Source organism: Dromaius novaehollandiae, chromosome 3 (assembly GCF_036370855.1).
Source record: "Dromaius novaehollandiae isolate bDroNov1 chromosome 3, bDroNov1.hap1, whole genome shotgun sequence".
Lineage (NCBI taxonomy): Eukaryota > Metazoa > Chordata > Aves > Casuariiformes > Dromaiidae > Dromaius > Dromaius novaehollandiae.
The window spans coordinates 119,673,276-119,699,195 of record NC_088100.1 but is presented as its reverse complement, the minus strand read 5'-3'; the positions used below and the strand labels follow the sequence as shown (position 1 = coordinate 119,699,195).

At 48.2% G+C, this 25,920-nt stretch overlaps 2 protein-coding genes and 1 long non-coding RNA gene across 4 annotated transcripts in view; 2 read left to right on the top strand and 1 right to left on the bottom strand.

The window, feature by feature from the left end:
• Positions 1–12,997, bottom strand: part of LOC112980111 (calpain-8) — a 28,796-nt gene extending 15,799 nt beyond the window's left edge. For both annotated transcript variants that reach the window (XM_064509964.1, XM_026094753.2), the window contains exons 1-6: positions 12,613–12,997; positions 10,695–10,764; positions 3,573–3,691; positions 2,137–2,270; positions 1,664–1,832; positions 676–759 (exon numbers count right to left, since the gene is read on the bottom strand). In XM_064509964.1, the coding sequence (XP_064366034.1) occupies positions 676–759; positions 1,664–1,832; positions 2,137–2,270; positions 3,573–3,691; positions 10,695–10,764; positions 12,613–12,849 (813 nt within the window). In that variant the 5' untranslated portion in view covers positions 12,850–12,997. The remainder of the gene's footprint in view (positions 1–675; positions 760–1,663; positions 1,833–2,136; positions 2,271–3,572; positions 3,692–10,694; positions 10,765–12,612) is intronic.
• A 184-nt stretch (positions 12,998–13,181) lies between these two features.
• On the top strand, positions 13,182–15,200 carry LOC135327957 (uncharacterized). The gene is made up of 3 exons (XR_010388637.1): positions 13,182–13,437; positions 13,593–13,771; positions 15,096–15,200. It is a non-coding gene; the product is annotated as an uncharacterized LOC135327957 (long non-coding RNA).
• A 378-nt stretch (positions 15,201–15,578) lies between these two features.
• LOC112980095 (calpain-2 catalytic subunit) overlaps positions 15,579–25,920 on the top strand; it is a 29,714-nt gene continuing 19,372 nt past the window's right edge. The window contains exons 1-4 of the mRNA XM_064509963.1: positions 15,579–15,877; positions 16,094–16,163; positions 24,456–24,574; positions 24,961–25,094. Coding sequence (XP_064366033.1) covers positions 15,641–15,877; positions 16,094–16,163; positions 24,456–24,574; positions 24,961–25,094 — 560 coding nt within the window. The 5' untranslated portion in view covers positions 15,579–15,640. The remainder of the gene's footprint in view (positions 15,878–16,093; positions 16,164–24,455; positions 24,575–24,960; positions 25,095–25,920) is intronic.

Below are 25,920 nucleotides of genomic sequence, written 5' to 3'. Positions count from 1 at the left end.
TGCATCGCTCACCATTTCATATAATGATAGCAACCCACAAGGAAAAATAGCAGCTACAAAATAGCAGAATATCTACATCCTCAAAAGCAGGAGGCATCTCACAACACAGCAAAGTTGGAAAGAGGTTATTTGGCATGAACATCTGAAACCATTCCAGTTTCGGAGAAGCAGGAATGCCTAGGGCTCCCTGTGCAGGAACAGACGTAGAGGGGAGTTCACTAACGAGGCTTTGGCCCCTTTCCCGTTGATGCTGACTGGCAAAGTCCATGCTCTCGCCTCACGCAGCATAATTTTGTGGTGGTGCGGCTGCCCCTGCTCCTGCTCCTCCTTCCCTTCCTGCCAGTGCAATAACAGCTAGGGCCACCTTTGTATTTTTTATTCCAATCTCTTGGTACAATACAGGTTACAGGCTGCACACTGTACTCCGTAAAACTACCAGTAGCGTACTGAGCCTTCAACCTGGCTAAGTATTATGGTCTTTTTTATTTTTTTTTCTGCCAGGGCTGTTCATACGTAAGCAACATTTTTACTTGGTCAGCCCCACAAAGACCCTGGAAAGGTGAAGACACTGCAGTATTCAATCCCAAGCTGTTTTGTATGATGGCAAGTATAAAACCTTCATCCAGGCTGGATGAGCTGGATTAATCAATGGGTACCTAGCAGAGGCTGGCTTACCTCTTCCGCTCCGGTGACAGAGTAAGCGTGTCCCTTCACCAGCTTCAGACTTGTGATTGCTTCTATTTCAGCTGCACTAGTTATCTGGGGCAATAAAAATACACACATTTATTGCTATGCATTGTACACAAGCACACAGCTTTCATGAACAAATTAGCACAGGTAAAGATACCCAAATTGGTATCCACAATGAATATCAATATTCCCGATGCCAAGTATTTTAACTAGAAGTGAGATCCTCAGCAAAAGCTCACATCCAGAGTTTCATACCCCCATATGTGCAGCCCTGAGCACAGCCGAGATTCAAGAAAGTACTATGAAATCTAAATCTAAATCCAGACCCTCATCTCGGGTAACAGATCCAGTCACCTGCAAAGACAAGTTCATGGGAACTCAGCTCCAGGCTGCCTTGGTTTGCATCCAGTTTGTCCGAATGTGAACTCTGGTAACCTTACGTGCCATGAACCAGGATTTGAAACAAGATTACGAAACAGGATGTGGAAGGTGTGTGGTTTTCAAAACATGTACAAACATCTGCAACTCGAGAGACTTTGCGTTACAGGTGCCGATAATTTTTAGGATTAAAAAACAAAGCCAGAGTCAGACTACAGACTACAGGGAAGTATCTCAGAGAGTTTGTCTCCAGCAGTTGCGTATCTGGAGCTGAAATTACCCAGATTTTGAATGATCAAAGATACTCAGGGAATGAGACAGAAGAACAGAACTGAGGAAGCCCAGTGCCCAGTTCATGGCTCTAAGTGTTATCACAGACTTGCTTGTAAAAAGGGAGGTACGACAAGAGCAAATTTTCTAGAACCTAGCCCAAAGGTTTTATCGCTGCAATCAGTAAAAGTCTCTCACTGATTGTAGTTCGCTTTTAGTTCAGACCTTATGACTAAAGCCTAACATTGATCTGAGCTTTTGTTATAATATGGACCGAGGCTCTGAGAAGAGGAACGAGGAGAGAAAAACAGCAGCAGCTTCTTACATCGATGGAGCAGCCCAGCAACGACCCAGCTCGCAGAGCCTTCTGGATGATTTGGTACAGGTCTGAAGGAGCCTTCCTCAGTTCATAGGACTCAGAGATGCCTCCAGTGAAATCCTCAAACGCTTCTATAGTGGAACCTCCCGTGAGAGCTTCGTAAGAGCCATTCAACCTACGGAAGAGACAGCAGAGCAATATGAAGGGTAATCTCCACTCACAAGCATTTGCGCTGCAGAAAGAAGGGTCTGCAATTCAGTATCCCTTGGTCTTTCTGATCATCAGTGTGACTTGGGGCACCAGAAGTAAAGAAACTTGAAACAGATGGTTGGCAGTGTCCTTTATGGACCTAGAGTAAACTAAAAACGGGTGGAACGGAGACTGCGTTTGGGTGAAGTACATTGTGCCTCACGTCACAACTGCTCGGGCAGTCACGTTTCTCCCAACCGAGGACGCTGCTTCTCAGGTAGCCAGCTTACTTGGCATAGGCCTTCTCCAGCAGGGCACTCCAGAACTCGCTGCCCTCCTCCGAGTGGACGAAGAGCAGCTCCCCGTTCTTGGTGGGCAGCCGGTCGTCAACCACCACATCCACCCACTCCCCGTACTGCCAGAACTGATGAGAAGAAGAGAGAAATCGCTGATCAGGGCTGGTATGCATATAATGGCTCCACACTACCACCTTCCTGCCCCTATTTAATACAGGCTCACACGCTACTCCTTCTGTTTTGTATCAGCTTGTGGCTTCTGACTGTCATCCACAGGCACCTGTCAACCAGTCCCCCTGGACAAGCCACTGTGAGCTGTCATTCCCATGTTGGACTCCTCTTCCTCGTAATAGAAGGAAGAACTCCTCTTTCCTATCCTTGTGAGCCACCGAGTAGGCTTCTTAACACAGTATTCAAGTTTTACAGATAGCTAATATTAACAGCACCATCTTGCTTGAACATCTGGAACACTGTTTGTTCTCCATGTATACGTTACATGGTGGAGGCCACACAAAGCTAATGGGTACACAGGATACTCTGAAGTCTTCTTTTCCTAATCTACCCTTTTAATGCAAGATACCTTGAAGAGATCCAATTTTCAGAAAGCGTTGAAGGCCATCTACTGAAAAAATCAAGCCCCTGTAAAAACGCTGTGAGATGTGACCCGAAAGTGGAAGTACCCAGTAGTGCCAGTGCTCTCTGAAAATTCTGGAAAAAGTGAGAAACATTGCTAATATTATTTTTTTACTTGAACACTTGAAACATTTCCTCCAGAATTTGATGCAGTCCTGGATGGAAAGGAAAGAGGATCATTTACACAATAAACCCTCTACTGAGATGAGCTGGCAGAATGGATCTGGGCTCCAGCACACCCGCCCTCACCAGAAGACCTCCTTTAGTATCACAGGGCAAACCTATACTGCCACGTTAGCTCAGGAGCAGAGCTTGTGCTTGAGCCTAACTTCCATGTCCTCGACACAGCCTGGAAGGCTGAGTAGGTTGGCTCAGTGCTGAAACTGGTGCAGCTGCTCTCCGGGAAGGAAAATCAGACAAAGCAGCGGGAAGGGAAGGGAAGGGAAGGGAAGGGAAGGGAAGGGAAGGAGGAGAAAACTTGTCAGCCTGAACTCCATCTCAATAAGCAGTTCAGACATAGCTCGGCTTGAGTCACATGGCATGATGGTTCAGCTCAGCTTAAAAAGCCAGTATAATGTCAGCTGTAAAAAAGTACAACCTAGCCCAGTGAGCATGTGCCATTTAACATGATTTAACATTTAATTCTGTTCCTCTTTTCTCCTCCTCTTTACCCCCAACCATTTCACTTATACACTGTAATTCTTGAATATTTAACCTGTGCCAAAGACAAAAAAGCTGCTTTTAGCTAAATATGAGTGTTTTCTCTCTTATTCACAATATGCTGATCATATAGGTACCTGGAAATGAAAGATCCCAGCATAGTCCTTTTGAAAACTCTGAGCCTTGGGAACAACGCGGTGCAGAATATCTGGATTCAAAGTGAGAGACGCAATGGCGGCTAGGAGCCAGCAGTCACCTAAAAACATGCAGGTTCCAAAGCAGAACAGTTAATTGATTGGGTTTTGCCAAGCTGATCCTTACACCATTATATCATGCTCCTAGACTAAAATGCCAATATTAAGTTCTTTGCAAGGTCCTACCAGATGCAGTATTGGTTTGGCTATTCGTTTTTGTCATGTCTTGTTTTTTGTCTATTTTGCTCATTTTCTACCTACCCAGAGCTCACAGATATCCTGGAGTCTCTGAAGCTGATTATGGCGATAAATTTCATGGTCTAATTTGGGACTCTTTCCAAGGCTTTACTGTTTTGTTTTTCCTTAATGAAGCTGTGAAAGCAGGATCCTCTTCTATATGCTGTGAAAGCAAGATTTTTGCATGCTTTGCAATGTCTTCAGGAGAAAAAGGGCATAGCCAGAGAGAAGGGATTTGAGGTATGCTGGGTTGCAAACCCTGGCTGGGCACTACAGAGTTAATGACTTGTGGTTCCTTAACTAGCCCTGAGCTGCCACACCTGGGAGAGGCAGGGGCTTAGAGGGTGTCTAGAAAAGGGCAAAAGATCTGAGCTGCTGGGAGCATGGTAAGATTTTTGGTTTTAGCTTTTGGAGGAGGTTTGGTTGATAGCAGGAAGATTTGGGTGGCTAGTCCTTGTTAGGTCTTTCTTTGAAGATCTGAATTTGGACCAGCACTTAGAGCTATTGCTACGGATCTGTCTCCGAGTCTGACGAAAGCTGAGGTCCCCTGGGAAGTCTGAAAGGAGGTGAGTCTTTTCTCTGGACTGCAGGTCACCCTGCAAAGGGAGGGCATGCACAGCCCTAGCTGGAGGCTGGATATGTGGCCCTGTTGTGCCCTGAGTTGGTGTCCTGGGAAACTCAGTATCAGTACTTGCATACTGCAAGCACTAAGCAGGAGCTGCTTCTGCACTTCTATGGTTCTGTGATGCTTTCTTAGGTGTGCAGAAAGTCTAGGAAAATGAAACTGTTCTGAGGGTACTCTGTGCCCAGATCTAGTTTCTTTGTGTAGGTGCACACTCTGCAGAATAAATCAGCATAGCAACTCTTCCTTCAGTGGAAATAAGCTAATGGAGAAACCAATGAAAGAGTTCAAGCTGTAGCATGGCTTAATATTTCAGAGCAGTAGTTAACTCTTCATATTGATTTGGGCCTTGTGTTGCAATGCCACAATGAACATAATTTGTAATGCTAAGATACTAGGGAACTTGCCCAGTGCTGTGTGCTTTCTGCTTTCTCTACCCCTGCTCGGAGATACCCAGATGCCTCATGTGAGCTAAACCAGAAATAGCTATTCCCAGTTAGGCAAGAATAGATTTGAGGAGCACCTGTAAAGAAGAGCCCTGAGTGTGATGGACTGCAACCTTCCTGCTCTTGTGTGTTGGGGGCTGCTTGCTTGGGAATAACACCTGAGGAGACAGTCTTGTGTGTGCAAATCACTTGAGCTGGCTGATAGGATGTGGGTGTGAAACGTGGTCACCCACGCAATACCAATGGGGAAGGAAAGCAGGGTGCTGGCACATGAGGTGCTGCCCAGTCTCCCACAGGATTGCTCTGTGCCATCCAGGCTGGCTACGTTTGGGGAAGGGCACTCAAGCTGGAAGGGGGTAGAAAATGGCTGGGTTATCTCTTTCCCCCACTATCTGCATTTCTTCTGAGAAGACATTAAAAATGCTCATCTTGCTCATCCTATACATGTGAAGTTTGAAGAGGAAGTGCGAGGCAAGTTAAATACTACTTTGGAGACAAGCTGTCTGAGCCAAGAGCTCTTACTTGAAAGCCAAGATCTCCTTGCAGAGGAGGAAATAAATTAAAATAAATGACTCATTAAAAGTTTAAACTGGAAATAGAGAAAGTTGCTGCTGTGCATATGGAAGAGGGTCCAGAAGCCTAAGCCTCTAGGAGCAACTAGGAGCAAAAACCTTCTCAAGCTCACCTTCAACTTAATTACATTACAAAGTGCTTGCATTCATGGGGAGAGGGCTGTGTAACATAAGCAAAACTGGGAGAGTACGTACAGGTAAAAAGGCTTGAAGAACCTCCTCTCCCAACAAAACGTACATGCAGGACAAAGCAAGACTGAGAGCTCTCAGACCTACTTTGCAGGCATTTCTCTGAGGCTTTCCTTGGTATGTGCGTATGCCTTATGCCATTATCATTGCTGTTTCCCCTTGGAGAGGCAGAAATAATGGTGCCAAGTCTGGGGAAGAGTCCTTCAGAGGAGGAAGATGAAGAGTCTTATAAAGTTAGAATTGAAACCCTTATTTTTCCAGCTATCCTCAGCTTTCTTGCTGCCTTGACTGCTCCTCGCCTGCTGTGAAGCACAAAAGGCTATTTCTGAGCAGATACTGGAGCAGGGCTCCTGGTGTCCCTCTGCGCCCTGGGGAGGCTAGAGGAAGTCTGTAGGAGTGACAAGGTGCTGCACTCCCAACATGCAGCATCTGGAAGGGCTTCCCCCTCCCTGGCTCAGGGCAGGCTTTTACAGCCAGCAAAAGGCTTTTACAGCCTGCAAAAGGATGCACAATTACACCAAAGATTCAGTGAAATGGGAGGGTTTCCTTAAATATACTATTTATTTCTCTGACTCGGAATAAAACAATTTCAGACTCTCATCCCCATAGGATACCAAATGCAGTGCGAAATCCTTTGCAACTGTCTACAGTATCAATTAACTTCTTAACATCTGGGAGAATGAGTGACATTGGTGGGGATGCTTCTGCCTCACACAAACGTACAGTGCAATTTAACTTTCTGTGGAAGCATCAGGGGCAAGTGTGCTTGGAGCATTAATGGAAAGAATTGTATTGAAAGAATTGTAGTGCTGAATTTTGTCTTGAAAATTGCTATGCCTGCCTTGAGCAATGCAAAGTCCCATCTCTCTAAACCTTACTTGGGAGCCTAATATCTTTGTCTAAGCTTTTGGCTAAGCAAGTATTAACCATGTCCTCAGAAAAGAATGAGTTGGGAATTGGCTATTGTGCATTAATGAGGATGCAGGAATCTGTCTGTACCAAGGAGCTTCCCGGATGGGGTCTAAATTATGCAGCCTGCCTCTTATCTTGTACACCACAATGGGATCTTGGCCTACAAGTAAAGTTTCTTGGCCCTACTAGAAAAATAAATTGCTATTAAAAAAAAAAAAAAAAGTGCAAGCTGACAGTGCATATTTATTTTTTTCAGAGCTCAACATCATTTTGCCAGCAGCAGCTTTCAGAGTTTTGCATGTGGTTGTGCCTGTGTATGGTGCAGCAGCACGTGCTCCCTGCCCCGGCAAGGCAGCCTGTGCAGGACCACTAAAACCTGTCGTAATACAGCTGCACACTACAAGTCGTCTTTCAACATGTGAGGAAACTGTTAGATGCCCTTTCTAGGAAGGGAATCTAGAACTTTTGGAGCGAGGGAAAATGAGGCCAGCTGGCCAATGAATTAAATATTTAATTAGATTTAGTTGACTGTTAGCACACTTCAAATGAAATCCCTGCCCGCTTGCAGGCGTGCAGAGAAGGCCTGCGTTTGCAGGGCTACGCAGCAGGCCTCCCGCTTTGCAGAGCTCACTGAACCACTGCCGTGACCACCGCGGCGAGTGGGCAATGCATCGCTCTTTCCTGCGCTGATGCTGTTCACCCAAGTGCGCTGCATGCACCGAGGCCGTGAAATTAATGAGAAATGTGATTAGTTTCAGTCACCACGGAGCAGCGTTCGGTTTCTGCTTAGCTGCCATCCGAGTGTCTAGACTGAAGCATCTCCCCAGACCTGGGGATGAGCTTAAGCCAGAGGTCCAAAGTGCCCAGTTCCACCACCTCCCTGGGCCCTGCAGAGGCGACTCTGCCCCGGCTGTGTCCTGGCTGCTGTGCCTGCAGAGGGCATCCAGGCGGGATACTCCTCCAGAGCCCCTGGACCTGAAGCCTTGTGTACGGACGTGAGCCGAGCTCTGCAGGAAGGCAAAGGAGCCCCCAGCAAAGGAACCGGCTTTGAGTCTCTCTGGAGACGCATAGTTGGCTGCAAATGTGTTTTTGGGAAGCCAGGGGATCCATCTGCTGGACCAATGATCCAAAATCCCCCTGGGTCCATGGGCCTGACCTTCCACCGAGCCGTATATGAACATTTACAGTGAAATAAGTGACCAAAACAAGCACGGCTAAGCACTCCTCGGCCTGAAGGAGCCTCAAGGGCTCCCTCAACATCTACAGGATCTATCTCAGAGCTGCTAAAGCTTTGGGTTGCTCTCAAACCTCCGTGATGTTCTTAGAGCTGCCTGTAAGGCAAGATGCCCCCAGTGTGAGCCTGGGGGCTGAATCCTGCATGAGGATCCCCCTCCAACCTGGACCCACTCAGCTGAGGCACAGGGGGGACCTCCTGCTCCTGAAAAAGGAAAGGTGCTTTGCAAATGCAACTGGTGTGGATCTGGGGAGCTGTATTCAGTTGAGAAGGTTTGGGTATGTTTTCTATTCTTTTAAATTAAATTCATGCCACCTGCTACTTAAGACATTCTGCAAACGATTCGGGGGTTAACTCCCTCAGCCAGCTGTAAGGAAACTTCCTAAGTCACCTTTAATAACTAAGACTGTGACTGTATTTAAAGTTGTTACTAGGCTATCAAAAAGATACGGTTCAAAGAGCGTTTAAAATATTTCAGGTCTTTCAAGTTCCCATCAAACTTCCCAAGCTGATATGCATCTAGTTTATGCCGTTGCCAAAGAAAAAGGTTTAATGGAGTGAGACTAACTCTAGGTTTTCTTGTTCCTTTTGTTCATAGAAACCCAGACCTGCAGTGTTATTTTTAAAAGAAAAGAAACATGTCAGAAAAGATTATTAAAAATAGATTTTTCTTTCCCTGAAGGACTTGTTAATGGGTCACATACATGGCTTATGTAAATACGTAATCAAGGTCTGTTCAATGGAAGTGTTTTACATGAGGGCTTTAATAACAAGTACTCTGATGTTTGAGGTATTGGATCAAATACCAAAAAAGCATAGCGTGCCTCAGCGGTGTTAACAAAATACCTGAGCACTGAAAGATTAGTCCCATGCCTATATTCTGAAGTCTGTTTTTGTAAAGGGTCAGTGTGCATAGAAGTGGCTGTAAACAGCCTTACAGGAACAAAACCGGATTTTCTTTGCTCTCTTATTCTTCGCCCTTGCAGAAATCTGGGGTTATTTGGGGGGGTTTTTTTGTTTTGTTTTGTTTCCCCCTCCCTCTTTAGAGAGAACAGTAAGCTCTTAACCAAAGCAGAATTGGATTTGGGGGCCTTTCTTGTGAGTTTAGGGGTGGCTTTCTGGAAGACCATGTGGGGGTTTGGCCCACAGGACACTGGGCTGGGAAGCCCCCGAAGCTGGTGCTGTCCCTGTATTCACGGGAGGTGTCTGGGCCCCTATTTGATGGGTTTTGGCCCTGCTCTGCATTGAAAGCCTGCTAAGCCCCACAAAGGACCGGGAGTCTGTAGAGATGTTCAGGAGGTGACAGAAATAAAAAGGGGCTCAGGGTGTTTGCAATCAGTTTCTAGGCTTAGCACAAAAGATGCATTGACCTCTTCTAGCTCGAGAGCAGGTAATATTCCTCAGTCCTTTAGGTTGTAAGCTGCCAAGGAAAATGAGGCTTTACTGCAGGCATTTTTTTTTTTTTTTTGTGCTATTATAGAAACTTCTCAAATTGGAGGTGACAAGAAATGTCGCTTTTATTATTTGTCAGAACAATTCTCCTAAAATACAGTAAGTGATTCCCCATACTCTGTTCTAGCATCCACTGAATAAATATCCTGGAGCAAGTATATGATTGGGCATCTTATTTTTAGCGTTTGGACCACAGGCATACACACTGGGGAATTTTTTATTAGCAATTGCTTTAGTGGTGCTGTGTGTACAGGACCAGCACCGGTATCACTTATTGCCAATGACTTGCAGAAATTGTTTGAATCTCATTTGCACAATGGATGAGACACTGGTACGGGAAGGTCAGAAGTGCTGCAGTGAGCAGCACAGAAGTGAGAAAGGCTGGTTTCCATGTGTTTAATCTATCAAATTCTCATTACCAGAGTTTCAGTGCTCCCACCTCCATATGGAGTCGGGAGAGGTTGCTGCTGCTGTCTTCTGCAGCTGGATTTTATCAGCCAGGAAAGGCTGCGACAGCAGCTATTCGAAGGGGGAATAAAAAGTGCTTACAGCTCCATTCTGGGCATTTGCCTAAGGGCTCTGCTTAGACCATGACAAGTGCTGGGGAAAACGGGTAAGAAAGACAGTTTTGCTGTGACAAATCACCAGGAGAGGGTGCTCGCAACGAGTGCTCAGTGCGGAGGGTCGGGACCTTCTCCCTTGTTGTGGGTGGTGTAACGCAGCTGACAAGGTCTGCTTTTTACATATATATGTATATATAAATAAAAAATATTTATAATTTTTTTATGATATGGTCCTTGTTTCTAGTTCATGCCTCAAGCGGATGGGCAGGTCGCAGTCCCAGGCTCTGCGCTAAGCCAGCTCCTATTCTGCCCCTTCGCTCCTATTTGCATGGCATGAAACTATCACTAGAGCTTGCTCTCCTTCCCCGGTGAAACCCCTAAGGATGAGGCTGCAGGGCCCAGTGTCCTCTATCCCGAGTCTGGGAGCTGCTCTGTGGGGCCGAGTGCGGGCTCTCACCGTGGGGCACGTGCCCTGATGGTGCTGCTGCTGTCCCCCTCTTTCATAAGTGGAGAGAAAAAAGCAATCCAGCTTTCCACCCCAGACAGGGATAACCAGGTGCCCACCTCCAGGAGACCATTCAGGGAATCTCAGCTTTGACACAGCTCTTACAAGCCTCTATATGCCCCATCTCACCATCGATGTGCAGGTTGCACAAATACCACTCTTGTTTCCCAGCACTCTCCATATTATCTCATGGAGAGCCTGGGTGCCTGGTTTGGGACCTCAAAGTCCTTAGCCTGCCTGTAGGGTAGCTGAGAGGATGTGGTATATGAGGAATTTTTAAATTAAGCTTTCTTTTTCTTCTTCCGAAATAAAACCCAGAATTTGTCTACTTACCCAGGGCTCCCTGGCAGATGTCTGTCCGAGTAGCTCCTCCAACTATAAACTGGGGGTTGGTGCATAGCTCCTGAAAAAAAACATTTTGAAAGTACATGTCACCCTTCCTGTTCTGAAAAGTTCCCATTTCTGGTTCATTGTTCAATGTGAAGTTCAAAAAATATTAAACATTTCCAATATTCCTTAAAAATACATATTTCCTCCTTTCTCTGATGAACCAGTCATCATGGCAACATTGCACCATTGAATCAAAAACTGCACCTACTGCGGGGTGGTGAGCCAAATCCTGAAGCGCTGTGTTACTTGCGGCTGTCAGTGATGTTAGTGAGAAGTTTTGCAGGGATGAGGACAGAGGGAAAACCCAACTTTGGAGTTCAGATTGGATTTTCTCTTGCCGTGCTTTGGGCTCGGGTAGCACAGCTGAGTTTGTGGCAGTCATTCCTGGCTCTTGTGCACCGTTGCGTTTCCACTGCCACCGCAGTGGTGGGGCTCTCCCACCCCAACAGCTTCGCTCATATTAGTGGCTCCCCTGTCCTTCCCAGCCCTTTGGGGTCAGCCAAGCAGGTTAGGTTAATGGCTCTCCTTCTCCCAGCTCTGGACAGTTTATCACAGAGCTCGGCCGTCCTGGTGGACAGGAGACCGGAGGAGGTTGCCACCCAGAAGAGCTGATGTGGGTTTCTTCCCCACCTTCCGAGCTGGCGACCTGCTGCAGCGCCCGACGGCAGTCAGCAGCATACGGCACTATGTACATTACTCATGGAGACACCTGTCTCTTCTGAGCCACTGCCAAGTGCCACGTAGGCAGCCTTCGGAAGGGCACTTTCTACCTTTTCTCCTTTTAGAAACCGCTGTCAAAGCCAGAATATAGTGATGGAAGAGCAGCCGTCACTCGCTGCACCGCAGCAATCACAACCCAGAGTGAGACGCCCCAGTCCCCATCACCCGGTGGGCACCGCTGCTTGTTTCGGGTGCCGGCGGTAAGCGAGCAATGACCCCACCAGCCTGGGGGCCCAGGCAGGGGCTGGAGCTGGAAACCTGCCAGCCGGCTGGAAAAGTCCAGGGAATGAGCCCGGCTCCCTGGGCTGTCCCCTCCGGCAGGGCCTAGCTGGTGGGTCTCGACGCTTGGAGGGCGAGAGATGACGGTGCTCCTGGCTTATGGGGTCCCGGGCAGACCCTTCAAATTTTCTCTCTTTCTCTCTTTCTCCTTCCCCTGCCCTGATCTGAGGACGGGAAGTTGTTGTGGGTTTCTTTTTCTTCCTCCCTCCCCCTTTTTTCATTTTTTTTCTTCTTGATATTGCAGGGAGGGACAAAACAAGGAGAAATGAAATACGGACAAAAACAAGCGACGGGAAAATGAAAGCCCAGAAAAATAGTGAGGCCCTTACCTTGTGTTTAAAAAAAAAAAAAAAAAGAAACACTCAGCATCTAATCCTTTCCGATGAAAATCGCTATTTTAAATGGGTGGCTATTTATAGGAGATATGCATTTGGGTAACGACCATTCCAGGCGGTTGTTCTTTAATGCTATAGGCAGCTTGAAGTGATGCAGCAGGTTTTGCACAGAGGCAGAGGCAGGTCGGGAGGGACGTGGCACGGGGGCTGTGGTGCCTGGGGGAGCCCTGCCTGGAAACCCTCAGGGATTTTTGCGCGCATCTCCGTGTTTTAGCATGGCTTTCCAGCTGGGTCGGGAAGCTTTGGAAGGAAGGAAGGAAGGAAGCAGATCTCGTGAAGCAACAGGCGTCCTTGCTTTAGGAGGGATTTCGGAAAGGTTGAACCTTGCTGCAGCTAGCAACCAGGGAGGTAGAGAAAGAAGAAGAAACACAAAGGAATAGCAGATATGCAGGATCGGCACTGGTTTAGGATGGTGGCTGTGACTAGACCTGGCTCTAGCGAGACACGCGGCGACAACGCACGCTTACCGCGGGGCGCTTCCAGGTGATCCCCTGGGTTTTGGAGGAGTAGGGCCCCAGGTCGGCGTAGCCCAGCGCGGAGGGGCAGGCCGGGAACTCGTCGTCCTTGAAGAGCGCGCCGGCCTGCAGGCACCGCTGCTTCAGGGCCTCGTAGTCCTGGCTGAGGTAGCGGGTGGCGTTGCCGCGGGAGCCCAGCCCGCCCGCCGCCGCCCGCTCCTGGCACAGCCGCGCCGCGGCACCCGCCATGCCTGGCCGCTCCGGCCGCGCCCGGCACGGGGCGGATATATGCGGATATATGCCGGCCGGGGTGGAGCGAGGGCGGCCCGGCACGCAAGCACGTGTTTGCTTACAAGCTCAGAGACTGCTCATCCTGCTGCTGCCTCCGGCCTTGGCGGTGGGGCTTCCCCGGCGGAGCTCGCCCCGTGCCCGGCTGAGGGCTGGGGAGGCCATGGCGGTGCTCGCGGAGAGCGCGTGATGGCTGCCCCTTCCTCGGGCAGCTGAGGGGGAAGGTGTGGGATGGGGGGGAGAGATCTTGAGGAAAGAAACTCCTGGAGATAAGGAGCCCAAGCAGTGGCTGGCCAGCTCGCTTGGCCGCAAATATTTGAGGAGTGTAAATACAAAGGAGGAAACAGGACGGCTCGGTCTGCTCCGGGGGGGGAGGCTGGGCCAGGGAAGTGTTAGACACATGATCTGAAAATTCACTTAGTAGAGAAATTTCACTGCTGAAAATCGAGCAAAGGAGAGCAATGCCCAGGATTTTGTTTCTCTGTTGCATTTCGGTCCTTCTGCACGTGTTTGTGTCCTGAACCAGAATGAAGAGTTGGATTATAAAAGGTTGGTGGAGCAGTGGTTTTCTTTCCAGAAGGGATTTTTTCCCTGCAAAACGGACCCATTCAGCAGCACCCACCTTCTCCGACGCCGAGGCAGAGCCCTTGTTCCTTTCCCTGCTGGCACCAGCTTCTCACCCTGAGTTTTCCCCTGTTCCCTAGCCAGAGACGAGCTGCTCTTTTGCTGCGATCTGTGCGAGCGGCAGGCTTTGCCGGCGTTATTCGTGGAAAAGCGAGGTGCTTCGGCATTGGAGAGCGCCGTTTTGAGCAAAAAGGTGGTGTTTCCCACCGACTGTTTGGCACCGCTTTGGAAGCACCGGGCCTTGCGCGTCCAGAGCGCGGTAAGTGCGACGCGGGGGAAACGCAATCCAATGGCACTTTTCATAAATTTCAGTAAAACGTGCCACAGCGTGTTGCCCGTCCTGTGTCTTGCGTGGGGGGAATGGCCGAGGACCACCGTGGTCCCTGACGGAGAGCTGGACCTGGTGGCCACCCGGCGTCCCTGCCTCCAGGTCCTGCTCCCAGCGCTGCTGGAGGCAGCATGAGCCACTCCACGTCTAGAAAATGATGCACAAGCACCATCTAGAGGCTATAGAGACGAGGGAAAGGTGGTGACTGTGTAGGTGGCTACAGCGACAGCTGACAGTTATGATATGGGGCAGAAAGGGTGGAGGTTCTCCAAGCCGCTGCCTGGCCCTCATCAAACCTGCTGCTGAAGTTGCGTGGACACACGGAAACAGCAACCGGAAAAATTATAAAAATGGGTCGGATTTCCATTGCTCCTGGGATTTGCATATTTTTGTCTGGCTCTTCCTGTTTTCCATCTCCCCTCTCCCTTTGCTGGAGATAGCAAGGGAGGAGAGAAATGGGGAAGAATGGGATAAACCAGGAAAACGCAGTGCTGGCTCCTGGCCGTGCTGTTGCTGGGGAAGTGGAGCAGCTGCCTAGCAGGAACGATGACTGCTCCTAGACGTCTGTCCATACGGTTATTCTTGCAGAGGATGAAATTTTCCGCCCAAATTTCAGGAAGGGGACGGGGTTCACTGCCGTGTGCTGCAAACTGGTGGATTCCCTCTGGGGAAAACTGTCTGAGATTGGTGGTGGGCCGGTTCTTCTGTTTTACGAAAGCCAGACCATTTTTGGCACCTCAGGAGGAGCAGGGTGACCTGGTGCCCACAAGACCTCAGTCCCTGGCCCCAGGCTGTTCCTGGCCCCAGGGTGTCCCTGCACCGCCTCTATGGCACGTGGGGAAGGCGGCCAAGCAAAGCAAAGCTGTTATATGGCAAAACATGGCCCAGCCCAGCCACGGCAACATTAGAGTGTTTTTTCGTCACGCACACACCTCCTTTGACTTTTTTCTAGGAGATATTGGGACATTAGGCAGGCATTTCTTTGCAATCTCATTTCCCCCCCCCCTTTTATTTATATATATATATATATATATATATATTTGGAAATCTGCCTAATGATAATGGAGCACGATGCAATAAGCAAGCCACTGCCTTGCTGTCCTCTGCTGCAGGGGATGGAGCAGCTCGGGCGGGGACCCGGGTGCTTCTGGCGCCTGTGGTGGTCCCCGTGAGCGTCCCCAGCCCAACTCTGCTCGGGGGCTTGCGGCCAGACCCCCTTCCCTCACGCCAGCGGCTTGCTTGCTTTGGCTTGCAGTTCCCAGTCGGGACGATGATCCGGAGAGATTCTCCGCGCTGAAAGAGCATCATCACCATTCAGTGCGGGAAATGCCTGTTTTTTCTTCCGTAGGTAAGAGTGGGAACTGAGGGGGGAGCTGGGGACTAGAGGGAGGTAGTTAGGAAGAAGGTTTTATTTTTATTTCTTTTATTATTATTATTATTATTATCGGGGGTGGGTAGGGGATTCTCAGTGCAGACATTAACATCGCGCCTGGCCACACGCCAGAACGCAGCGGCGCGGGCGTAGCTGAGCACTGACAGCACTCGTGGCACCTCTGCGGCGGGGGCGGGGAGGGGAGCAGGGCGCGGCCCCCGCCCGCCCCGTGGCGGGGAGGGGGCGGGGCCACGACAGGAGGGGCGGGGGCCGGCAGCCAAGGGGGCGGGGGCACGGCAGGAGGGGCGGGGCCGGCAGCCAGAGGGGCGGGGCCGGCAGCCAGAGGGGCGGGGCCTCGGCGAAGAGGGGCGGGGTCTGTCCGAGCCGGGCGAGGGCGGCGGCGGCGGCGGCGTCGGGGGGCGGCGGCCATGGCGGGGATGGCGGCGGCGGTGGCGAAGCAGCGCGCGGCGGCGGGGGGCGCGGGGGCGCACGGCCGCGCCGCCGCCTTCCTGGGCCAGGACTTCGCGGCGCTGCGGCGGGAGTGCCTGCAGGCCGGGCGGCTCTTCGAGGACCCCTGCTTCCCCGCCGTCGCCGCCGCCCTGGGCTTCAAGGAGCTGGGGCCGGGCTCCGGCAAGGCGCGCGGCGTCGTGTGGCGCAGACCCACGGTAGGGAACGCGTGCCCCCCCCCCCCACCGCCCCGTCCCCCCCCCCAACGGCTGCGCCGGGGCGGGGCGTCCTGAGGGAGCGGCCGTTAACGGCTGCGGGCCTCGTGCGGAGCGGCCGTTGGTCGCCGGCCCCCGGCGCTGCGGCTCTGCGGCGTCGCCGTCGCCGTGAAGCCGGCTGGCGTAGGTCCGTCGACGCGTGGCTTGTCTCGTCCCCAGGAGCTGTGTGCCGAGCCCCGGTTCGTGGCTGGCGGAGCCACCCGCACTGACATCTGCCAAGGAGCCCTAGGTGAGCGGGAGGCGATGCGCCAGGCAGGGCACCGGAGTGCCCAGCTGCTCTGCCGCCTGGCGTGTGCTTTGCTGTAACCCACTCTAACTGCATCCTCTCACATCTCGTCTGCTCTCTCTGATTTGACCTTGCTCGCCTTCCCCTCCGAGCTGCAGACGGGGACCACGTCCGCTCCTCCTCTGCGTACAGCAAGGCCGCAGTGAGTGCTGGCGGCACGTGCCCATCTTCTGATCGGTGCCGGCTCCTGTCGCGCATGCCTCACCTCAGCATCCACCTGCCTGACAGCAGCACGCAAAGCAGTGTCACTAATTCCTGCCATTAATAGTCTGCCTAGGAGAACAATTATGTGTATTTCATGGCATTTCTTTTTTTAATTTTGTTTTTTGCCCTGCGGAACAGAGTTCTGTGAAGCAGGCAGGATCCCCTGCAACCTGTAATGATGCAGTACAGAGAAAACAAGTTACAAAAAGAGATGCCATAGTGCTGATCAGCTCTCAAGCAAAATTAAGCTGGTGGGTTTTTTTTTTTTGGGGGGGGGGGGGGGGGCATGCATTCACGTACCTGCATGTGAGCCCTTTGCTTTTGATGTGCCTTCCACTGAGTTTGTGCAAGGGCAGCTCCCAGAGCCGGTCGCTCCGGTGGAGCCCTGGGAGCCCAAGGGATGGCCACTCCCAGAGTGGGAGCGAGAAGGGACTCACTAACCTGGTTCTGCATGCACTGCTGTTTCAATCTCTAAGGATTTCTCCTGCCTTGCCTACCAGGAGTTTGAGTACCTCTGTGCCTCTCTTCCCACACGCCAGCATAGAGGCTGACAAAGACAAGAAGTATGGACATGTGAGAGGAAAGAAGCTAAGGAGGAAACAGCGAGTCTGGTAGTTATTACGTGACTATCCACAGAGAAAGTTTTCAGGGTTTTAGGACTGACAGTGCAGCTGAGGAAAATTTCGCCGTCTGTGTAGGGAAGCATGACTAATATGCCGTTTCTTTCCACTGTTATGCTTTCTCAGTGGAATTGGCAAGAGTGAAGTCCATGGATCTGTTTGCTTTCTGTCAGCATAATAGTAGTGATATTGCTGCTTATTAATTTCTAGTTCTGCTGCTGCTATTTGCATTTTATTGTACAAAAATATAGCAGGTAGGAAAGCTCATTTCAGATGTTTTGTACTTACAACAGTTCTTTCAGAAGTTATCCTGGTTGGTACTTTAACAGTAAGACACAACTGGTGTAAAAAAGCCCTGAAAATCAAAATACCTTAGATTGTGAATTTAATTCTCCCTGTGCCCCAGTATTATCTGTGCCGTGGAGTAGGCTGCATTGTGTATGTTGTGAAGTCCTTGGCGTGTTGCTTGCATTACCCTTTCAGAAGAAAGAGCTAGGAGCTTTCAGTTGGTCAGCTTCCTTCACGCGTTCTCTCTCTGCCCAATATCTTGTCTCCAATGACAAATGCTTTGGCATAATACGTGTTCCAGTGCTTGATACTTGTGCTGGATATCTTTCCTCTTGTTTTTATTGTGAAACTTTGCAGCTAGGGAGTTGTTCAACTTGAAATTACAGTCTGTTGTAATTTCAGTCCTTCTAACAGCTAGCGCTTTGCAGAGATGCTTGTTTCTGAAGGCAGTTAGTTGCCTTCTGCCTTCACTAGGCTTCCAGCTTTTCTATCCACACATTCTGGCAGCAGCAGTACTGCGATTAAAGATTTGCAGCTTAACTTTCAAGTTGGGGAGTTGCTGTTGCTGATGCCAAACTTTGGTTTGAACTGATGAAAGCATTTGTTCCCTGACAGGCATTTGGACCAGGGTGTGGATGCTCTCCTGAGGTTATATGTTGCCACTAAAGGATATGAGTCGACTCACCGCTAGTTTTCTTTTTACCTCCTGAAACAATGTTTGAATAGGAAGTTGTTAGTGTTCTCCTTTGTTTCGCTGTTTCAGACACAACCAGCTATGACTATGACTGGCCGCACTATCTTTCTATGAATCTGGGCAGGGTTTTGGTATTCTGTGTCAGTTTGTTGATTAAAATTAGATGCTGTTGATCTTCTGTCTAGTGTATAGACATTGAGACACTAAGTGCCTGTATCAAATCTGTCTTTTTTCACCAAGTGAGGCTAACAGCTGTGCTGTACAGATGCATTTCTTTGCTGCTGCCTAGTTTGACACCAGCATTAGAATTGAGACATTTGTTTAAGCTTTTTTTACTTGAATTTTGTGTGCAGAAGCTGACATCCTGTAACATTTTTGGATGTTCCAGAGAGGGTTGCACTGGAAGATGTCAGGTGCTCTTGGAAGCCTGCACTCTTTATTATGTTACTTTTTTCCATAGAAAGCTTTTATAGCCTGCTTACAGCTTTGATCACAAGGTGACAAGCCAGTGTGCCCATGGAGTTTAATGGCTGTTCCTAAGCCAGTCAAAACAGCCATAGGGATAGGCATCCAGAAGCACATACTCCTATTGCTGGAGTGGACAAAGGTATCAGCATGGCACGTATCATTGAACAGCTTTACCCATCAATGAGCAGTGGTACAAATCTTTTTTTTAGCCTCAGATCTTTGGCTTTTGGGCCAGATGCAGCCTGTAAATTTGTTTCATGTAGCCCAGTGGTTGTTTTTGACTTTTGTACTGGATGATAACAGTGATGCATGAGAGACCTATTTGATTATCGGCATGGAATAGCTTGTCCCCTCACCAAGGCAGCAGTTCATTAGACTCTCCAAACACCAAAGTTCTTCCCTTTGGGTTTTGGGTCTATTATTTTGTTTTTGTTTGCTTTTTAGAAGAGGCTTTTAAAAACTAATGCTTGGAGTTAGTTTTGGAGTATCAGATCTGAAGTTAGTTATGGTATTTGGCTAAGAGTGGCAACAAATAGGATGTAGTGACTCACTATAGCAGAGGAGAGGAACCGATGTCACTGCATGAAGGCAGCTTATTCACCCTTAACCGCATTCTTTGGAGGGGACGTCACCATGGTATCACAACACTGGGGCATACACAGTACAGTATCTCTCATCTGTTGTTCAGATATAGATGTCTCCTCCTTAAACGAAAATGTGTAGAAAAACAGTAAGTTGAGTAGGAGAAATTTAGAAAATTAGATGCATGCTTTTCCCATGCTGGGAACTGCTGAGCTATAGGTGGGTTGCCACAGCCTCTTGTTTCTAACCAGATAACTTCCTGGAGTTCCGTGTTATTACTATAAATACATTCAGTCATTGATGTAGTTGTTAATCTATTGCTGTGAGTGTTTTAAAATACTGGTGTGTTTTGTGATTGAGTGTACATTTCTTTTTCTTTGAACTTGTATTCTTATGTGGGCTATGTAGTGACCAGAGGAGCAGCCCTTCAGTTGCACACCTCCAGATGCTTTGTGGAGAAGCTCTGCCTCTCTTATCTCTCCAAGGATGGCCAATTTTAAGCCAAACTCTTTGTGGCTATTTATGCATGCATTGCAATTACAATTTTTTTTGGTGATATTCTCAGCTGGAGATTAAGTCAATGCACTAATGGATATATAAAACAAGAAGATAGCAGCACACAGGAAGCATGATAGGGGGGGAAAAAAAGCCTACTTCCTGTTAATATAAATAAACCTGCAGTCTGCTAATACCCACTTTTCTAATAACTTTGTTTTGCCTATTGTGCATTTCCAAAAACTCCCCGTGATTAACCTCACCTTGCTAACAGTGCTGTCAGCCTTCAAGAAACTCTTGAGGTTTCCTTCTGTATTAAAGGAAAGATTATTTGTTAGTGACCCTGCTCAGGCCTTCTTAGTGCAGGCTAAAACTCCAGGTAGTTTCACAAGATCTGTTCTCATCCAGGGTTTGACTGCTCAGAAAGTGAGAGTTGATACCCTGACTGTTGTTGCACTTTTGAATGTGGAAAGCAAAGGGTGGTGTGTCCCTGAGGTGTGCCGCATCTGCCTTTTAACCTCAAGAAGCTCTTGCCCAGAGTTGTCCAAGTTAAGGTCTGAGTTTGGCTGACACCAATTTCTCATTAGAAACTAGCATAATATTCAGTAGGGAGTTTTTACAGCAAAGTATGCTCTTCCTTTCTCTTCAGCCTGCCTTAATGGGGTAGCTAGAAAGTAAAGAAAATTCTTGAACTTTAGTACTTCTTATCTGTACGGGGGACATGGCCCAAAGATATAGTATAGCAATAAAGGGTGTATGCTCTTAAGTCTAGAAGACTGACTAGCTTCGCAACGGAGGCTTCCTGAACTACTGTGGTCATGTCGTATTGTTCAGTTATTCTTTCTGTGCTGCTGCTCTCCCAGCTCCTACCTTACTTATGGAATAGAAATGCTAATGTTTCTTCAAAAGAGTGGTGGGAGAACTGCTCTCTGAGCCAGACTTTCTCCTAATTTAATTTGGCACATTTTTTCTGACACTAGTAACACCGATGTCAGGTGCTCTCAGGGTCTCTTGGAGTGGTCAAGTTGAACTGGTTGAGTAAGGCAGTGCTGTGTGAGCTCAGGTTTATGGTACAGGTTGAGCAATTGAGAGGAAAAACACCTTCGCTCACATTATAGAGCAGGCACAAAGGTCTGCCCAGCAGCTTTGTTTTATAGCCCGGGGAGCTGCATGGTTTTACTCAGTTGTGCCTTACAAAAAGTACAGCTGCGCTGAGCAGGTTGAGTTGCTGTCTTTCTGGGCTTATCTAATTCATTGCGAATGAAAGCGTGTGTCTGTCTGGCTAACCAAATGAAGACCTCCTTGCGGTATGGATGAGCCTACCTGTTCTGGCTTTAATCTAGCTCGTGTAGGTCTGAGGTGCTAGAGACGTGCCATTGTAGACTTCACCTCCAGTTTTACATGTCTGTCCATAGAAGCCTTACAGAGCGTGGGACATGTGCCTGGGTTGTTCATTGCTAGGACAGGCATTCTCGCTTCAGGCCTGGCTACATCTGGGCGCAGCCCAGCTGGGGAACCTAGTATTCTCTCTGAGGTAAGAAACTTCACTAGCCAGGGTGGAAGGGGAAGGGTGGATGCAATTCAGTATGTTGAGTTTTCTGCAAACCTCTGCTGCTGTCGCCTGTACTGTAGTTTCAGAGAGACTAACAGGGCTGAGAGCAGTGCACTGGAGAAGTCATCATGGCTGTAACATAGCTTGTCCATGCTGCAGCTGCACCTTTGTTTTGCTGTATAGGTGTACTCGAGATACTTGTTAAAAGTTTCTGATTGACAGCCCAGAATACAGGACAGGTCTAGCTCCTCTATACAGCCCTACTCATGAACTGTAATCAAGAGACTTTTGAGTCTCTACATTGCATAGGCTACTTGGCCTGTGTGCTGAGATGTGGCCAATTATCCTGTCAGCTTGTATATGTGTGACTTGTTTCATGCCTGTAACTAGTGGTTAGGATGCTTTAAGATTGCTTGTTTGTTAGAAGTTACCAGAAGTTGCACTAAGGCTTGCTAATTTTTCCCCAGTGTGAGTGATTACTCCTGCTTGAGGGACAGCAGCATAGTGGAGAGAATGAAGATCCTAGCTCTTTTAGATCGTCTCCTTTTAGGAATTTCTGGGCCCTAAGAATGCCCAGGAGCCAGTAGCTCCTGATGCTAGAAGAGCAATATTAGATGGAGAGGCCAAGGGTTATCCACCTGTGTGCAGTCATGGGGTGTTGATGGAGAGTGCTCAGCTAATTCATAGCTGCTACTGCAGTGTGTCTCTGTGATGAACTGCTAGTCCAGTGCACATGGGTATTTACATCCGTGTCCTTCTCCCATTGTGCAGAGTGTCTCTGACATACAATACCTCTACTGCCAAATATGTAATAACCCACTGCTCTAATGACCTGAAAGAGTCTGGACCTGCTTTAACTCAGGAAGGCAACAGCAAGACTTTTTTTTGGCAAGATTAATGAATTGACTGGCTGTGCAATTAGAGGAGTGCCAGTGGGAGAAAATGAAGTAAGGAGGAAGGAGAGGAGAGAAGATACTAATTCAGCCTCACTATGAGAGCCCTAGTCAAAGTGCCAAGGTTGTTCTCTACCAGGGAATTGTTTCCAGGACATGAAGAAGACCAACTCTCACCCAGAAACTGCCTGTTCTGGAGACTTGACTAAAAACAAGGATTTTCAGTACAGAAAGAATTTCTGGGAGCTCTCTTCCAAAGGCATGTCATGCTTACCACATGGTCAGGTTTGTTTGAGGACTTCTTTGTTAGAAGAATGAAGAAACAACAATAATCACTTTGTGCAGGCAGACTGTATGTAGGAGAGCACAGAACCGAAGTTGAAGTCCTGTTTCCTTTTGGCTAAAGGGTGCGTTTGCGGAGCCCTGTGGTGTCTTCCTCTGAAGGAGGATTGGTGTGAAGTTCAAGTACTGAAGCCCTCATGTAATGGGTGATGGAGGGTCATACTGTTAATAGTGAATTAGCCCGTAATATTGTTCATGTTTCCAGTATCTTCTGACCACAGTCTCTTTGTCAGCAAGCACGATTCCCATGCTTGGCAGTATCTCTGAATGCACCATGGTACCTGAGGCTATGCAGCTTCCAGAGAGAGTCTCAGTGCTATGAAGGAGACTGTAATAAGAGTTGACGTTTTGCAGGGTGAGATGACTCTACTACATTGCAAAGGAGACAGCCTCATTGCTTCATAATCTGTCAGAGCAGAATGACATGGTGACTTTCTTGTTTGAAAAAAGGTTTTCTTCTTTGAAAAACTTCTCTGGTATGATGATTTCCCCATTGCAATACAAGCAGCCAGATGTAGGGCTGAAGGGAGAGTTTTATGTTCACTTCTTCCCCTCTAGGTTATGGAATAGTAAAAGCATCTCGGGTCTGAAAATTGTTGTGAAATTTCACATCTTCTAGCTTTCTTGAGATGTGCAAAGGACCATGGGACAAATGTCATCCCACGAGCTGCTGCCAGGGAACAGCTACGAAAGGGATGGAGAGCTTGGAGGGAGCTGCGAGTTGCCTGCGTTCCTCCTCACATTGTCTGTGTGGTACTGGGTTTAAGCTTGAAGGTGGCCCTCAAGAACTGCTGTAGAGTTAACGCTCACTGAGACTTTCTTACAGCCACCCCCTTGAACCCAAACTTTTCCTTTGTGAGCTTTTGACTCTTCTTCTAAGGGAGTCAGCTGGCTATACAGGAACCATTGCTTTGCTGGCCTCTGACTTTCTAGCAGCTGTATCTGTATTCTTGAATCTGCAATCCTATGTGCACTGCAGGATGATTCTGTGGGATCAGGCTTATGAGAGAAAGAGAAGCTGGCATATAAATTCCTGTGTTTACAGGGCAAGGCAGAGGCAGATCTGGTAATGGTAAAGGGGAGTTTTGAAATACAGTTTCTTGCTATAGATTGTGGGAGTCTGGGGACCAGCGGGGTCTTTAAATCCCTAATCATGTTGCTAATGTGCTATAGGAGGTACATGGCTGAGCAGAAAGGTAATTGTGCTATTAAAATAACATTAGTTTCTTTTAATAATTACCAAAAATAGGGGTAATGTTTATGTAGTTGCAGTCTCCTTTCCTTCTGCTTAGTAAGAGATGGTGTGGAAAAATACTACCCAAACAGGCCATAGTCTGGGGTTCTGGCACGCAGACTTGGTGTATGTTGGCTCAGTCTCACAAAGGGCAAAGAGGTGTGTAGGGCTGTGAAACAGTGCCTGCCTTCAGACCTTTCCTGACTCTCTGGTGGCTAGTGCCAGAGACTAGATGTTTGACTAAATCAGGGGGCCTCTAGCTAGTGCCTTCAGAGATAAATAATATCAAAGGAGTTCTTATTTGGTAGGAGTTTTGTAAGAAAACTTTGAGAGCTAGTCCCTAGGACAAATCTCTGCACGGCAAGTCAGTAACCATTTATGAAACATGGAGGAGGGAAAAGAAAACAACCTCTGCTTATGAAAATACTGGTACTGTGAGAGGAAACTGCACATCTGGAGTTCCTGCATGTGTCCATAAGTCCTGCTCTTTGCCTTTTTCCCCATGCTGTTTCCTAACCTGTAGATACTTAATTGAACATTAAATTTTCTTTCAAATAGTCCAAGCATGGATGATAATTGTACTGATAGATTATAGAAAGCCCATCTCTACCTCTCTTTTTCTTTGGTGGGGGGATGGAGGGGGGCAGGAGGGAGGGAATGGCAAGTAGTTGTGTATGTACAACCGATCTGCCTTAGAGGGAAACTGATGGGAGGGATCATCCTCTGCAAGAGCTGAGATGATTAATTTTCTGAGAGGTGAGCAATCACCTCAGAAGTCTTGATGATCAATATGCAAGTAATAATGTATAATCCCTATGCTCTCCAAAACTGATAATGTTTTTTGGTGTATATCTTTTTTACAGGAGACTGTTGGCTCTTGGCAGCTATTGCATCTCTCACCCTGAATGAAGAAATTCTTGCCCGTGTTGTTCCCAAAGATCAGAGCTTCCAGGATAATTATGCAGGAATCTTCCACTTCCAGGTGTGTGGAAAAATGGCTCTTGCCTTCCACTTGAATGTTGTTAGCCAGGAACATGTGTGTGGCAGGTCAGACCAACATGTGTGGCACTTCCTGGAATGTTTGGAGGGGCATCGAAGAGCCAGGCATAAAACAGAGAAATCCACGGAGAGGAATGGTGATGGAAGGAAGAATGCCTGCTAATAGAAGAGCCAGAAGTGGAGGCTTTCTTTGTGATCCTTCCTCCATCGGCAGATCCAACTGATGACAGGGATTCCTGTGCAGTGCAGGCTAAGCTGACTGCCAGTAGGCTTGTTTTCCTTCTAGGGAATCGGTAGTAGCGGACAATGTCCCTGTGACCCGAGTACATGGTGTGGGGCGATGACTAGGTGTTCATGTTCTCTTTGCAGTTCTGGCAGTACGGGGAGTGGGTGGATGTGGTGGTTGACGACAGGCTGCCCACCAAGAACGGGGAGCTGCTCTTTGTCCACTCGGCGGAGGGCAGCGAGTTCTGGAGCGCTCTGTTGGAGAAGGCCTATGCCAAGTAAGTAAAGGAGAGGGCTGGCTCCTGTAGACAAAGGAAACTGCTTCTTCCCCACTCCATCTCCTCGTCTTTGAGCTTCCCTGTAGTATCTGCAGCTGTGCATTTAAAGTGTCAGGCTAATTGTTAGCCTTTAAAATTTCTAGGATATCCCACAATGGCTGCTTTAGTAAAGGTTTGTTGACAGGTGCTTAAGACAGTAGCTGAAAGTACTGTCAAGTACTTTCCAAGAAAAATATCTCTTGCATCTCATAGCAAGCCTGTTCCTGGAGTGTTGTCTCATATCATCTGGGTCCAGGAAGCTCAGCTTCATCTGCTGTACACGTGTGAAGGTATACCAGCTGCAGTGCTTCAATATGCGTAGCATGTCAGTCCACATGTCGAGATCTCTATTCAGTGTAAAGATGCTCAAATCTGAATTTCCAGTTTTGTGATGGTCAGAGAGGAATTCTTCCATCTAACGTTGCTATTCTCAATTGATTTAAGAAATTGAGCTAATTTAGATCAGCTAAAAATCAGGCGCATAGCTGTTAAAGGGATTGGAAGACAGTACGAAACTAGAGAGGCAAATTGTTGGTTCTTGATTATTATTTCAATTGTTTTCCAGGATTTTTTGTAATTGATATGACTAAACCTGCAACCTGTATAAAGGATCATGTTAGCTCTTAGATGGACTTTCCACACACAGAGGTATAAGAAGCAAAACTGGGAAGGTATCATTTGTAGCTGGCGTTAACTACCATGGTGTCACTGAAAGCAAAAATGCTGTGGCAACGTTCTTGCCCAATTGAGTGCTGGTCTCCAAAGGAGGGGGGTTTAGGGAAACTGA